Genomic DNA, 15,877 nt, shown 5'->3' with positions numbered 1-15,877 from the left:
TGTGTTTCCTGGACTCCTTTGTAAGTTGGCTTTTGCCACAGGCATCAGCACCTGAGAAAGAAGAATGTTCTCTCTTCTCTCCTCAGTCCTAGCAGAGTTTTGCACTTCTGAACCAGACTTTTCTGGGACACAGGAGAACTGTGCACTAGTGGCTGGGCAGAAATATATTGGGAAGACCCTAAAGTAAATATATCCATCTGTCAGTGTGCCCTAGAATATGAGCTTAATGGTTTCCTGGGAAAGTTCAGCTCTTTGCTGCCAGGCTGAGTACTCGCCCCTGGGGAAACAATTACAGGAATCCTTTGCTATCTGACCAAGTTGATTCAGGAGTCATTTCCCAATTTCCAGCACCAATTCTTGTACTCAGTGTGCTTTAATTCAAACCTTCCACAGCAGGTTTGGCCTTGCTGAGTTTGGAGCTCAGAAGGCACCTTGCTCCCTGCAGCACTGCTGTGGGCAGAGGAAGCAGTGCGAGGGGGGTCACAGTGTGGGAGAGGCAGAAGTAGAAATTAGCAGCAAGAGGAAATGGCAAGATTTCCCTTATCCTCAGGGTCTGATGTATTTTCCTTTCAGACAAGTTCACTTAATTTTCCATTTGCAATTTGAATCTCAGAGAGCTAAGATTAAAAAAAAAAAAAAAAAGTCCCTTTTGCACCAGAAAGTTTCCCAGCAGCAGCTTAGAATAAATCCCATAATCATTTGGTGGGATCGGTCATCATTGCTAATGCTACCGTGGGAAACTGAGAAGGGTTAAACTTGATTGTGGCTGCCATGAGCTGCTTCAGGAACTGTTCAGGCTGGTTAACAGCTCAGCTGTTTGGCTTGAGAAGAGAGAGAGATCTGCTGCTGCTGCTGCTGAGTTTCTCCTTGATCTCTGATGTTGCTTTGTGTGATAACAGGGTGGGTGTTCTCTGCCATCAGTTTGCAGAAGGAGCAGGCGAGGAGCCAAGAGACAAGATCTGCAGTGCCAGGAGCAGTAGCTCACCAGAGGAGCCTCAGCTTTGCCAGCCCCTGTGATGGGAGGGCAGGGGCAGAGCCCTGATATCCTCATCCTGCTGCCAGCAGCAGGAAATCTCCTGCCCCTTGGAGCACTCCCCTCTGCTCCTGGTGAAATTCCCTAAAGGGACAGGGGAGAGGTCCCTGCAGGCTCTGTGTGATCTGAGCTGGGTGAGGGTGTCTCTGTCTCTGGTGAGGGCAGGGGCTGTGTGGGCATCACCCCAGGCAGGCTCTGGGCAGGTCACTGATGGACATCTCCTGCCCTCCCTGGGGAGCCCTGAGCCTGAAGTGGGGCTGCATCCATCATTTGTAAGTAGCTGGGCCCTGGTCCAGGCCCATTCTCCTCTGGCTGCCTCTCTGGATGCACATTTTCCTCGAGTGCATTTCAGCATTGCTCTCCCCAGGCAAAGCCAGCTGTGGGATTTGGGGCTCTTGTGTGAGAGCAGGGGCTGGGGGATACAGAGGCAGGGGGAAAATGGGTCACTAGGAAGGCACAGCCCATGGCCCATCCAACCCAGCCACCAAGGGACTGGGAAATGTCAGAAGCACAAAGTGCTCTCACAGTGTGACACTTCTCACCACTGCTTGTGTCCCAGTCCTCTTCCTCCACCTTGACTGGCTTCAAAGTTGAAAGTGATCACATCCTTACCTTCTGCAGTACCTGGCACCTTTTAGCCAGTCATCCCACCATTACCTTGTCCCTCTTACTCCTCAAGAAAGGACAAAATAAATCTAAAGGGATGACAAATCAAAGCACAGTGGCAGGGACTCCTGAACTGTGTACTGCTCTGTGCTTTTCCAGCTAGAAGAATTTCTGTCAACTCTGTATTCCCACTCCAGTGCTGGTGCTAACTCTCACCTTATTTTTGTGCTAGTTTCAGTCTGTTCTGAGCAGCCCACATTTTTGGAGAAGGTTTTTCTCAAGTGGCCAAGTACAATTGCGCCTCAGTTCTGGTACACGGGGAACACCGTGCTCAGACAGTTCCGTCTCCTCTTTTACTTCTTTAAGGGTGTAAATAGGGATGGGTTTTGGTGGAGGAGAGATTAAGGACCTAGATTAATCTCTGATAAACTTTATTAAAACTCTTGCTGCTTCAGTTGCACCGGGTTCATGGTTTGATAGTTATCATGCCAACTAAAAGGCCAGGGGGATTTTTTTAATAAAAGCTGAGATTCTGGAGCACAATTATACATGAGATTTTAAAAAACCCTACAATTACGTGTCTATTTGCACAGCTGTATAATTGCATTATGCACGGGGCCCTGAGCTGGCACAATGGCAGGTTAAAACACTGGGATATTGCTAAAATGAGGGTCAGCTGTATCAATGAGGGTTGTTAATACAAAGACCAGTAATACTGTGCTCTGCAGCAAGAAGCAGCTGGCAGAGGGGTCAGACGAAGTGTCCCACGCTGTGGAGACTGGACATGCCCAGGGCAGGCAGGGCTGGCCACAGCAGTGGGTCATATGGTGACAAAAGTCCATCCCTGAGTGTCACAGTGAGGGACATCAGCTGGTCTGTGCTGTGTAGGCTCTTGTAAAACAAGCCTTCTGTTATCTTTACCACAGGGGTAAAAAGTTATGATTTATTTGTTGTGCTGATAAATTTATAGTGCAGAGGACACTGGGCTTTGCTTATGCCTTCCTTGACTTCTTGTTTCTACTGTGCCAAGTTCGGCTCTTAAAACAGATCACTTTTATATTTAATGTGTTGTTTATGCGTGGGAGGGTTGGTAATATCAGAGGAGTATTTATCCATGGGTTACCTGTATGGTTCAGGCAAATTCTCTCTTTCCAAAATATTTTCCTGGGCATGAGATTTAGAGTAGGGCTCTCCTGGGATTTTTTCCTTAGTGAATCATGCCCTTGATGACTCCTGGGAGCTGCTCTAGGGATCATGAGCTTTTGTTTTTCATGGGCAGTACCAGCCTGAGCAGCTCTGAGCAGCAGGGCCAGCCTGGCTTTGTGCAGGGAGGAGATCCCACAGGGATGACCCAGTGGGGAGGGAGCAAGGCCAGAACGTGGCCACGGGGCTCATCCTGCACCTGCTCCAGTCACTGCACCTCCATCCCTGTGGAATTCTGCTCCTGGCTCCTGCTGTCCCACCCTCCATGCAGTCAGAGAGCTCAGGCTGCCTTCCAAACACCCTTCAGTCAGCTGCTCTGGATGTGTCTCCTCATTGAATGCAGTGGGAACTTGTCTTTTGTAGCAAGCTACCAGAATATAAATCCTCTGGGAGACGCTTTAATTAACAGTTATTCTTGTCAGACATGTTTGGCTTGGGGGAAAAGAAGTTTTGAGGAGTTATTAGGAGCTGCAGATGGCTCTCCAGAAATCTGAATTCTCCAGCCCATTGAGAAAGAAAGAATAAATAGATGAACAAATTCAAAGGAGTTCAAACCTCATTGGTTAAGTATTTTTTCCTAACCTGTTTCAGATCAGTGCACAGCTGGGCTCCTGTTATCTCCACTTTGTTCCTACCCTCTTCCAAGAGCCCCCACTACTCTGATGTGTATGACTCGACCTTTCCTTTGCTACAGAACCGTATTCAGGAATTTCCAACACTGACACCAATTTTATTACATTTTATAACCTGCTGCTCTAAAATATGAAGTGCTGGGGTTACACATAATCATAGATTATGTTGTAACTCGTGTAGGAACCTGCAATACCAAGAGCTGCACGTGTCCAGCTGATGGAGATCAGAACACACAATGTGCTTCCCTTGCCAAGGTGCTAAGACAGAGCAGGAAAATGCAGAGCTGGGACACATTTGTGTTACCCCTATGACACAGCACAGCTCCAGGAGAGGGGGAGCACAAGACACAGCTGTGACCCCGGGAATGCAGGCTGCAGCAGAAAGATGGGGATGCTCTGTCTCCACTCTACAGAAATACGTGCTCCCGCAGATGTTTTTGTGTGTGCCTTTTTATCCCTTTACAGTAATAGCATAAGTTGAAGGGAAATTTTGGCTGTGGTGCTGCAATTGGCCCTTTTCCCCAGGTCTTCTCCAAATGATTGTGTTTTGGGTCTCTGACAGTGAAGCACTGTCAGGAGCACCATCCTGTTATAAAACCATCACTAATACCGATTTTTATTTTTGTTTTTCTAGGGCCCTCCAGGTCTGCCAGGCTTACCAGGACCCCCTGGCAAGAGAGGCTCCCGAGTAAGTGCTTTAAAAACTTCCATCCATTTGTATTTGAATCTGCTTGTCCTGCTGTTCCAAGGGCTGTTGTAGTTCCTGTGGCTGAGTAATGATTTCTTCAGGCCCCTCTCTGTTGAGATCTGGTCTCCTTCTCTCTCATTGCCTGTTGGAGGTTTTCAGGAGGCCACACTGGTGATTTGCAGCCTCCCTGAGCTAAGGTTTGGCCTCAGCAAAGGCTGGGGATGGATGTTTCCAAATGGCTGTCAGAAGAATGAGATCTGTCTGTCTCATTTTGTTTCCAGTATCTGTTCCTTCTTGCAAACCCACCGCTGAATATTAGCTTTGGCTGCTTTTTGTACTCCACTCTCCCCAGCTTCACAAATTGTTTAGTTCAAGGTCCTTCATTAGTGGGACCATGATCCAGGACCAAGGACTCAACACACACAGAGATGAGGTTTTTTTGTTCCCCAGACTGAGACCTGGTCTCTGCTTCCTTTTCAAGCTCTGAAGCAGAATGCCTTATCTATTCAGGAATTTGCAATGGCTCTCGCAGAATTTCTTCCTCCCCAAATGAAATTCTGATGCAGATCCTCGAACACCGAGTGCTGTGCTGAGGAAACATCTGGAGCCGAGTGCTGCAGCTCGCTGTGAGAAAAGCCTTCAGTGCTGGCCCAGCTCTCCCAGGGCTGGGCAGTGTGCCTGACCTGGATACGGTGGAGTGCTGGCACTGCTCTCCTGGCAGCACGCTGCTGTTTTCCTGGGAGCACAGTGCTGTCCCACAGGGCACAGCCGCGGAGCCCCTTTCCCCAGCGCTGCTGTGCACCGGGGAACCCAAAGGTGTGAGTGTCCCAGGCTGGAAGAAGGGAATGTTTGGATCCGTGATCCCGGCAGCATCCTGGGCTGGCAGCAGAGGGAGATTTCCTCACACATACTTGGCTAAAGCTCAAGCCCCGTGTAATGTCTTTAAAGAACAAGCAAGAGGCTGAGAGCTGGGAGGCTCGGCATTCCCCCAGGACACTTGTTCTGCTCCTGTGAGATCTCGCAGTCACCAGCAAAAATACACTCATCTCCTTTCTCCAGCAGCAAAATGCAGGTCCCGGACCCCTGGAGCCTGTGTGAACAGCCCTGAAAACTGATTTGGGCTGTGAGTGAGTGGGGTTAGGCAGCACCAGGCTCGTGTTTATGGATGGGACAATCTGTTCCACGTTAGAAAAGTTTTTAGTGAAGCATCAGCCCCGATTTCTGTCACAAGTGCCCAAGCAGCTCCCACATCAGTAGATTGCCCAGAGTTTGCATTTCTTGGCATCCCCATTAAAGCTGGAAGTTGGTTCCTACCCCAGCTCATTGCTTATGAGGGGTGTTTTTTATTTTTTGGTGTTACTTCTGGCCGTCCTGTGGTTTGCAAACTAAACTCCAGGTCTGGAGTCCCCAGCTGCATCCCGTGCCTGCTGTATGAGTGACCAAGTTTCAGCTCTACATCCCAATTCCACTCGAGTTTCTTCAGAAGGAAATAGCATCGTGGAAGCTGTGTCATAATTGTCTGTTATTCCCCAGCTGTTGCATGCTCCATCCTATATTTAAAATAATCATCTGAAAGACAATAGGCAACAGAGGGTTTCTGAGCTCAGTCCCTGCCAGAGGTGCTGAGAATTGGTCCAGGAAAGAGTTCCCAGTTAGGAAGTGCTCAGCACAGCTGAGCCTGGCTTGGCTCAGACCTCTACAAAGAGGTTGTGCTAATTTTGGGAGGGGGCAGAAGGGTCACTCTATGAATGTCTGGCCTGGAGCACTGGAGACAGGACTCCTCTGTGCCTGAATTGTTTTGACTTTGGGATGTGTTTCTCCTGGTAATTTTTTCTTGTATCTCTTTGGGGTTTAGGGATTTCATTGGAAAGTGGAGCTGCCAGGAACTAAGGCTTAGGGGAATTCTTGCATCTTTTGCTTTTGTTGTGCTTGAAAAACTTAAAAATAAATGTGCAGCATTGCAGGGGTCATGTTCTATCTCTCCTAGCCTGATCATCCAAAAAAGCAGCTGCAGAGTTCTTGCACCAGTCCATGGATAAGCCATGAGGTGTCCCATCAGGCTACAGCCCAAGTTTGGAGCTCCAGAGGAGAGGTGAACATTGCAGGCAACTTTGTAGTGCTGGATGCAGAGAAAAGGAAGGATCTTTTTGTCACCAATGCACTTTATGGCCTAATGCATGAGATTAATTGCCTTTGGTGGAACTCACATAATTTCTTTGTCATTGATGCTTATACAGTTGCCTGGCACATTTGAAAATCCAGTAGCAGCTTTTGACTTGTGACTTTCTGTAGCTGTGAAGTTGCCTCATGCTGATTTGTAGTACAGAATTCCCACCCCATATTGGTCAGGGTGAAATGAAATCTCTGATTCACCTTTGTCTTGAGAGTGAGACTGTGGTGGGTGAGAGCCTGCAAGAAAATCTGGCTGCTGCCATGGATCTGTCTCCTGATTTCCAGCAGATGAGTATCACCAGACCTGCCTGTCTAGTCTGAGGGTGGCCCTTCCATGTAGGCAATGCTACCTGCTTTGCAAAAACACACCCCAAACTCTGTGACAGCATGGAACAGGTTCTGATGGGGACGTATCTCAGCATTCAAGAGCAATCCAAGGCAGGGTAGCAGAGTGGATAGTGTGGTAGTCTTGTTGAAAATTACAATATCTCCATTTTTAAAAGCATGGAATTAATTGTACACCCTATCAATCCAGCAGCAGGGGCCCACTGAGACACATTCAGGGTATTCCTGTGCTCTCCTCTCTGCAGCTATGAAAACAAATTTTCATAACAAGTGAAAACTGGGTGTTTCTTCTTCTCATTATTTCCTGAGGGACTCCAAGATAACTTCGTTAAAAATTGCAGTAGGAATGGCTAATAACCCTATCTCAGGAGCTCTCCAATCTAGAGATATTGCTGTAGTGCCATGTGTGCTCTCCAGGAAGGGTTTCTCTGCCTATATCCAGCTAACACAGTTTTCAGCTTTCATGTCTGCATTAAAGAATTTGAGGCATAAGAAGAGGTCTGTCCACACTGTTAGTCCTTGGATAAATGTGCTGTGTGCCTGACCACGTGTCTGTGTAAGACCCAGGGCAATGGCAGTGTTGGCAATGAAGGATTTCCCCAGATTTATATGATGTGAAATGCCAGGCAGGTCCTGGGAGGCTTTTCCATGGTGGTAAGGGTGAGTGGTGCCACTGGGGGTGCACTGGGTGACACCCCCAGCTCTGTGCTGACACCCCCATGAGTGCTCAGATTTATTTCTGACATTTGCATTTCTTCAAACATCAGGGTCTCCCAGGGAGGAGGAGGAGGAGGCTGGGGCTGGGATTTGCTCCCAGGGATGTGCCAACAAGCTCTACAAGGAGCTGTCAACAAAGGGCTCCCACTGGAGCAATAATTCCTTCACCACTGTTCCTTGTTCCTGCCTCAGCACAGGCTCTGGGAGCTTCACCCAGAGCTGTCTGCACGAGGGGCTTTGGGCAGCACATCTGCATCCAGCACCAGCTGTGACACATTCCACTGGTGCAGTCTGACCCCCAGTGTGAGCAGGTCTGCAGAGAAGAGCCGTGAGGAAGTGACACTTGGTATTAAACTCTGCCCTCCAGATGAGGAAATCCCAGTTACCTGTTTTGCCTCTCCATGAAGGAAACAGCAAGTCCCAGGTACATGCCAGACAGGAGCCCAGTTCATGGCATGGTTTGGGTTGAAAGGGACCTTAAAGATCATCTTGTTCCAACCTGACACCACAGGCAGGGACACCTTCCACTAGACCAGGCTGCTCCAAGCCCTGTCCAGCCTGGCCTTGGTTGTTTGCTCAGCCCCCAGGACAGCCAGAAAAGAGCAACAGTCAAACTTTCCAAAAAAAACTTAAATAATTCAGGAAGCCAGGTCCCGCTGGAAGTCACTCTTTCTCCAACAGGTGAGCAAACACAGGTACAAGAAGGGTTTCATCCCTGTCCACACAACAGGGCAGAGGCAGAAACAGCAATAAAAAGCCTGATGTGCTGTAATTGCTCTTGGTTTATTTAAACTCTGAGACACCCAAATGGATGGGTGAAGGGAATGCATATCCCTGATGCTTCAGGATGCACTTGCCATCCTCCTGTGAACCACAGCAGCCTGAAAGACTGGGAGGTCCCAGCGTAACATGTTCCTGTTACATTTGGTCTGTGGCTGGAGAAAATCTCCCTTTCCTTCAAAATGCAGGGCTTCCCTCCTGAAACAAGCAGCTCAGTCAGCTGTGGAGATTCCCCAGTATCCTCATTCCATTAGGAAGATTTTCCAGTTTCTGAAAAGTGTTTAAAGAAACAGTTTGCTTGGCTTCACTTCAAATATTTAGCTCCTTTTCAGCAAGCCAGAGGTCACAGTGGGATCTGTAGGTCAGAAGCAGAAAAAGTTGCTTTACACAGTGAAACCCCAAGACATAATGAGTTTCAAATGAGCAGTCATTCCTCTGACTGGAGCTCTCTAGCATTTAGCAGGAGTTGGGAGGATTTTTTTGCCCTTCCTTGTGAATGCTGGAGTGTTGGGGGGAGCAATGCACAGTTACACTTTTGTTAATTTTTGTGGGCTGTGAACCACGAGGCATAAAAGCACTTCTGTGAGCAGGGTCCCATCTCCAGGCACCCCCAAGCTGAACTGGGTGGCTCAGTGTCCTTCTCAAGCAGCATCATTCATGTAGGAGACATTCCAGGGAGATGGAAACCCCTCCTTGCTTGGAGAACACATTCAGGGATTGTTCTGGTCTCCGTGCCATGGAGCAGCCTCGGGCTGCTGCTGTCCCATGGTAAAATTTTCCATGGAGTTTCTGGTACAAGGCTTGGAAGCTTTCAGCTGCCAGTCTGCCTGCTGCTGCTAGATTGGATTGTTTCAGCAGATATAGGAAGCCAAAGAGGGTGGGGAAATGAGCACCTAAACAGTGACACGTGCAGTAGGATTTTTTCATGTAGTGGTCTCAGCATTGTCCTACCCTGTGTGTAGCTAAGAGGAGCAAAACTGATGCATTGATGATAAATATGTTTAGGAGAATCCAAATTTCTAGATGGGAGTGGTAAATTGAATTAATCCAATATAGCAATTCACTGTTTCTGACAGCTCCTGAGGCAGCTGCTATCCTGCACCTTTTGTTACTCAGCCCATCTAACTGTGCCACACAGCATCTTCCTCCTCTGCCAAGAATGTGGGTGGAATCCCAAATTAAAGACTCACCATGTTGGAACACATCAAGATCAATTATTTTTTACAATTTTTAGGACTGCTGGCAGACTACACCCTTTTCTCTCCACAGTTGCCTGAGCAGTTTCAGATGTCTAACACAAGCCCCAGAACTGGTCACAGCAGTTTCCTCCATGCCAGACTGGATTTATCACTATCATTTCATCACCAGGATGTGGCCACTTCCAGTAGGATAAGACCACATCAGTCTTTAGGGACAGGATGAGTTCCTGACCTTCCTTTGCCTGGATTACACTGGATACACTCTGTCAGACTCATTGAACTCGGTGGTGAAGGCTCTGTTTTCTCTCAAGAGTCTCTGTTTTCATAATCACACTTTTAATCACGAGAAACTGTGACTGGATTCTCCCTCCCTTCTCCCCTCCTCCTGGTTAAGGCTTTTTAGGATTTTGTTGCTGTGCTTTGGTTTACTCTGGAAGAACCTGCACCAGATTTTGCTGGGGGTGTGATTAGTGCAGGAGCTCTGGGTTGGCAGCTGAGCTTCCCTCGTTCCAGGTTTCCTCCTGGAAGCCCTCACCTCCATCTGGGAGTCCCACCACACTGCTCCCTCCAGGCTGTGAGCCTGCCCTGGGCTGTGCTGGAGCACAAATGACTGCACTGCTGTGGGCTCTGGGCCAAGCTGCCTCACTCCAAAGTTGAATTACAGCTGAATTCCCTCCTCAAATCCAGCAGCAGGCTGGATTTATGAACCCTGTTCAGAGCTACCTCGATTATTGCTTATGTGTAAAAGCTTTTTAGGAACTCATCTTTTATAGAGACTTTGCTGGCCTGATTTCTGTCACTTATTATTCATTTTCCTACATATTTGAGACTTGAAAGACTTGGGTTGAAGCATTTTTGCCACCTCAGACTTGTTGTTATCTTGAGCAGCACATTCAGTCTCTGTTTCAGTGTTCCACAGTTTGCTGAGAAGATGAATTCATTTAAGATTCCTCAGTGTCCAGGTACTCTGGCTACAACACCTCTGTGGGTTTTCAAGTGAGAAGTTGATACTCAAGCACCTTGATTTTAATTGAAGCTCTTTCAGTTTCACTGGAAGTTCATAGATGGGCTAAACAGGAGAATTTCAGGTGAAAATTTGGAAGGAAATTAAGAATGGGTCAATAAATGCATTTGGGTTCAGGCTGAAAATTTGGAAGGAATTTAAGAATGGGACATTAATTTGGGTATAAACTGTCGTTTGAAAAGTTCAGTCTCAATCTTTTCATTAAACAGCCTCTTGGAGCAGACCAGCATGTTGTGAAATAGCACTGAGCATTCAGCAACTATCTGTACCACAAGATCCAATTAGAAAAGGCATTCTTTTCTATTAAAATGCAGTTAAAATAAAACTGAATACAGATTAGTGCTCTGATGTTCTCTCAGAAGACAGCAAGGGCACTGAACTTGGCTGGCAGTGGCATGTTTAACTGATTTTCCTTGGAAATCAGACCCTGAAGATTTTGGCCCCAAAATGCTCATTGGAAATCCTACAGCTTGCTGTAGAAAAGTGCCTGAGTGGTTTTTTATCCCCTTGCCTGTTCTCTCCTAACTTGAGGGTACAGAAAGACCTCCTCATGGTAGTGCAGAGCTCTCACACATTCTTGGCAGAATGCTTGGAGTTGAATTTTCAGGTTGTTTCATCTCCCAGGAACGTGTGCAAGAGGACTTAGAATTGTTATTACTTCTGCTGAAAGGTTAGCAGATCTTCTGTGCTGTGTATAATCCAGGCATAGACTATTCTTAGCTGCTTATTCCAGATAACTCCTTAAATAGTCTTCGGAAAATATGCAGGGTGCTTTTAAAATGTGATGTAAAAGGAGATACCGGTGTATGTGATTTGAGGTAGATACTCTGACAGTGTCACTGGCTTGTGAGAGCTAAGGAAAAATATAGATTTAACTCGTGAAAGATGGATTTAAAGGCTTTACATGGACTTACTGCTATTCTCACTGTTTTGCTGTCTGATTATCGATTTTCTTTCCAGCCTCTAAAGGCAAACATCTGGTTGGCTTGTAGGGAAAATGAGTTCACCCCAAAGAGCCGAACAATTTTCCTTTAGTAATTATTTCTCTAATGTCATGTAATGTTCTCTCCACTTCTGAGCAAAAATTAAAAAAAAAAAAAAAAAAGTTGTTAACACCCCCACACACTTCCTCTCCCCTCTGCCTGCTCCCATCCCCTTCTGCTGGGGCTCCTCCCAGAGCCTGGACTCCCCTGACCTGTGGAATGTTTGGTTTACCCGAATTATCTCAGTGTCATGACATGTCCTGTGGTGACAGACACACATCCCCTTCCACAGAGGCTGGTGGGAACCCACAGCTGAGCTTCCCCCCGTGGGTCCCAGGGCCACCATCCCCCTGCCAGGGCACCCCAGGGCTCTGGGGCTGTGCCTTGAGTGTGGCACAGCACAGCCAGAGGCTTTTGGCTGCCCCGGGGTTCATGCAGATTGCCACCATCTCCTTTTGACTCTGTTTTGTGTTTGTTGTGTGTTTTAGGGTCCCCCAGGCCCCCACGGAAACCCCGGCTCACCTGGCCCCCCAGGACTGAAAGTAAGTATGAACTGGTGTGAGGAGCTTCCACCTTCCCATCCCACAGGACATCCCGGGGAGGGACAGCTCCCCTTTCTCCTGCTCTGCACAAAAAGACAGCAGCTGAGGCCATTTCTGCCTCCCTCCTGCTCTCACTTTTCCTGTGCCCAGAGAGACCCTGCTCTGTGCCTCCATCCTTGCTTCTCCTCATTTTCAGACTGCCAAATTAGGATCCTGCTGAAGCTATGCCTGTGCCAGGGCACAAGCTGCTATGTCAGACAAGGGCAGTGGAATCCTCCCACTCCAGAGCTCCACCAGCTCTGAATTTCTTTGCTTTCTCATTTCTCTCCTCTGGACTTTGCAGGCTGTTCCTGTCCCTTTGAGTCTGGACAGTGGCAGGAGAGACCCAGCCTCTCCCTCTGCTTTCCTGAAACTCCTTCTTCTCTCTTTCCCTCTGCAGAGTATCTGGGCACCCCGAGCTCCATCAGTCCTCCCAGACCGATCTCGTGGCTCTGTTCTAGCTGCCCTCCCCTCTCCCAGCAGGGCTCACACACCTCCTGCCGTGGTCCCTGTGTCCTGTCCTGTCCCCCTCACACACTTTCCCCCTGGAGCACAGCGAGGTGGGAGCCACCCCCCGCAGCTGGACCCTCTCCTTGGCCCGGGGTTGAGCACAGATGTGGCTCTGGAGGGGTCCTAACCCAGTGTGCAGCAAAACCCTTCCAAAAGGTGTTTTAATTCCCAGCTCATTCCGTGTATAAGGCTTTGTGTTACCTAAAGACTGAAGTTCCTGGAAAACGGGTTTGGATTGCTGTGGTATGATTGTTTACAAAGGAATAGGTTTATATTTTATAACATCTGTGTTGGACTAAAGAACAATGGGGTTTGGAGAGGCAATTCTTAGATTTTCAGTACCAGGGAAGCTGCAGGACGTCTCAGCCAAACAGAGAAAGGTGTGAGCAATAGTTCTGTCTTTTCATGATCTCATCAGTAGGCAGAAATGTTATGAGCACTATTGATGCTCTGGGAAAAAGATTCTGGAAACTTGGCATGCTGCCTCTATGTGATTAAAAATTAGGCACTGGAGACATGCTGGTGAACAGCAGCTGGTTTAAATTCCACATACAGCCTGAAAAGTGAGCCTGTAAAAGTTCTACATCTTAGTGTTCTGCATTTATTCTCCATCAATGACTTCCAGATCACACTTGTTGAGTTTTATAAGTCAAATCAAACTTCTTTTATCTAACTTCCAGCCCTGCAAATCTAGCCTGGTCCAAGCTGTAGAGTAAAACTACATTTCTATACTACAGGATTTCTTTTAAACACTTTTAGCCTAATGATTTGTCAGAAATCATCATTTGGCTGTAAGGGGATATTCAGTTGCTCACCTAATAGAAATGAAGTCTTGCTTTAAGCATTTTTCCTCCATCTCAATGCACAGTCTGGCAGCAGGAAGTCTCAGTGGATGGAGAGCTGTAAGTCTGCAGCAGAGATCTGGTGTCATCAGGCTCTGGGCTGTATTTTATTTTTGTCCAGCCACCATTTGCAGGATTGGGCTGTTCACGGTGCTTTGTCAAAAGGAGCATTGGGTTTGCAATGGGATGTCGGAGCTGGAGCTCAGCCCAGGCCATGGCCAAGGTTCACCTCTAGCAGGGACAGCCTGGGAGCCGTGGGGACATCACCTCTGCTCAGAAATGCTCTGTGGAAGGTGTGGATCAGATGCCAGAGTTTGGACTCCCCTCCTTCCCTTCAATTCTCTGATATTACAGCAGTCCCAGAAAATGGACTTTGCCCCAAAAAACTGGTTTTCACCCCCTTATGTTTTAACTGCCTGCACCTGGGACCTGATTTCTTCATCATAAAATCATCAAAGAATGGTTTGGGTTGGAAGCTGAACACTCATCTCATTCCCTGCCATGAGCAGGGATATCCTCCACTAAAGCAGGTCACTCAGAGCTCCACCCAACCCGTCCTTGGACACTTTCAGGAATGGGAATCTTCTTCACAGACCCAGCACATGGCAGAAATTATGGACTTGTGAAAGCTCAGCAGGGCAAAGCAGCTCCAAGTGGAACTTCTCTTGCTGAGAGCCTTCAAGTGGCTGCTGGGCTTGGTCTGGCTTAGATAGCAATTAATCCCACAGAAAAAAAAAAAAACAAGCAATCTAAGAAAGGAAATTGAAGTTTCCCAGATAGATACAGCTTGGAAACCATGACTAACACCAAGTCTTTGTCACTTAAGAAGGGACCCAGGAGCATAATATTTATCAGCTGATTGCCCAGAGCCCTTGTAAGGTCAGGCAGCTCTGTGCAAGGGCTGTGGTGTGGCACTGCAGGCTCTGGGGCTTTTTATGTGTCTCCTGCCGGGCTGTAGTGCTTTAGCTGGGTTTCTGCATTTCACAGTCCACCCTGTGCAGAGCCCACTTTATTCTCACCACTGGAGCTGAGCACTTGTAATTCCTTGGACTTAGGAAGCTGATCTTTTGCACAGAGCTGTTTGTAGCTGTTGAGCCAAAATCCTGCTGATCTGCTTGGGCATGGTTCCACTGGCTCCAGTGGCATTACACCTGCTTGGGCCACCTGGGAATTTAGCCTGTGGTGCTTAGCTCAGCAATTTGTGATGTGAAACTCCTTAAAGGGGGATCCTTGCCACTTCCTGCATTCTGCTCGTTGTCCTTGGCAGTTGTAAAATTGCTGAAAGAGGGATTAATGCAGATAACCTCTGCAACAGCTGTAGCCACAGTCTGGACTGGGGTTGTGGCTGGGTCTGTCACCTGAAAGCTGCTGGGGGACAGGAGAGGTGTTTTTGCCAAAGACTGGATGTAGCTCTCAGGATACCCTAACAGAGTTTGGGATTGGGAAGATGGTGAGACATGGTGGTGTCAAAAGCCATTGCAAGAGTTGGGTTTGCATCTCTCACCTGGAGACTTTTGGCATCAGGTATGAGGAGTATTTGCTGCTCTGGATTAATCTCTTCTTAAAGTGCTTGAAAAATATTCTATTTTCATTTTAGTGAATGCTTTTTCTCTCCAAGGTAGCTCATTAGTTTGGCTCACTTTAAAATAGTATTAGTGGGATTGCAAAACTGAGATATTTAAATTGCACAGCTCTAGACTTCTCCCTGGTAGGAAAAAATACCCAGAAGAAAACAATTTCTTCCTTTACAAGAGGAGGAAGTGTTCTCAGTAAGTTAGGATGGGAGAGAAGCTTGTGGGAAAGGTGCTGTGGCTTGGTGATGGACAAGACTTAAGTTAATTCCCCTGTTGTCATTGCTGTTTAAGAAGACTCAAGCAATTAATCCACAATTTCAGCCCTCACATCCAGCTGGTCCCACTGCTGATGGATCTTGGGGACATGTGATCCTGCTCATGGCTGAGCTCTCCACCTGTGTGATGGTCTCAGCAGTGCTGCACACTGAGCCAGTGCAAAGCAGAGACTTGGCTAGAGTGACCTGGAGCTTCCCAGGGGAAAACACAAGTTCTTTTCCATGTCTCAAAGTCATTGCATGGAGCACATGGGAAGATTTAGGGAAAGTGGTGGGTGTCTACCTGCTGCAGTCAATTAATTTTGCAGAGTAGAAATGAACACCCAGCCATCTCAAGGGCTGCTCTAATCTGTTCCCAGCAGTGGCAGCACCCACTGACTGCTCTGAAGCTCCGGGAGTGGGAGAATTGCCCTGATAACAGCTGCATGCAAAGCAAGATTATCTGCATGACTTCATTTACTGCTTGGAAAGCCGGCAGCCTTCATTCAGAATTCGTGCAGATACATCTGCCTTGAATCAGCAGTGCTCCCTACAGTCCAGAGCCAAGCAGTCTCACTGCTGAGTCTCACAGCTTGTGCTGGATGCTGCAGGAGAAGTGGAGGGTTACACTCTGCAAGGTGGGAAGTACACGTGGAATGTACTCACAGCGAGGCTGTGTGGAAAAGCAGCTCAGCTGGCTGTGACCAGACAATGCCAGTTCATAACCAGCACTG

General features: G+C 47.7%; 1 protein-coding gene across 2 annotated transcripts in view; it reads left to right on the top strand.

The window, feature by feature from the left end:
- COL27A1 (collagen type XXVII alpha 1 chain) overlaps positions 1-15,877 on the top strand; it is a 141,635-nt gene that overhangs the window by 21,007 nt on the left and 104,751 nt on the right. For both annotated transcript variants that reach the window (XM_088177441.1, XM_088177440.1), the window contains 2 exons: positions 4,109-4,162; positions 11,871-11,924. In XM_088177441.1, the coding sequence (XP_088033567.1) occupies positions 4,109-4,162; positions 11,871-11,924 (108 nt within the window). The remainder of the gene's footprint in view (positions 1-4,108; positions 4,163-11,870; positions 11,925-15,877) is intronic.

The sequence above is a fragment of the Sturnus vulgaris genome, chromosome 22 (assembly GCF_052056855.1).
Source record: "Sturnus vulgaris isolate bStuVul1 chromosome 22, bStuVul1.hap1, whole genome shotgun sequence".
Classification (NCBI taxonomy): domain Eukaryota; kingdom Metazoa; phylum Chordata; class Aves; order Passeriformes; family Sturnidae; genus Sturnus; species Sturnus vulgaris.
The sequence above is the reverse complement of the archived record's forward strand: the minus strand, read 5'-3'. Positions and strand labels throughout refer to the sequence as shown.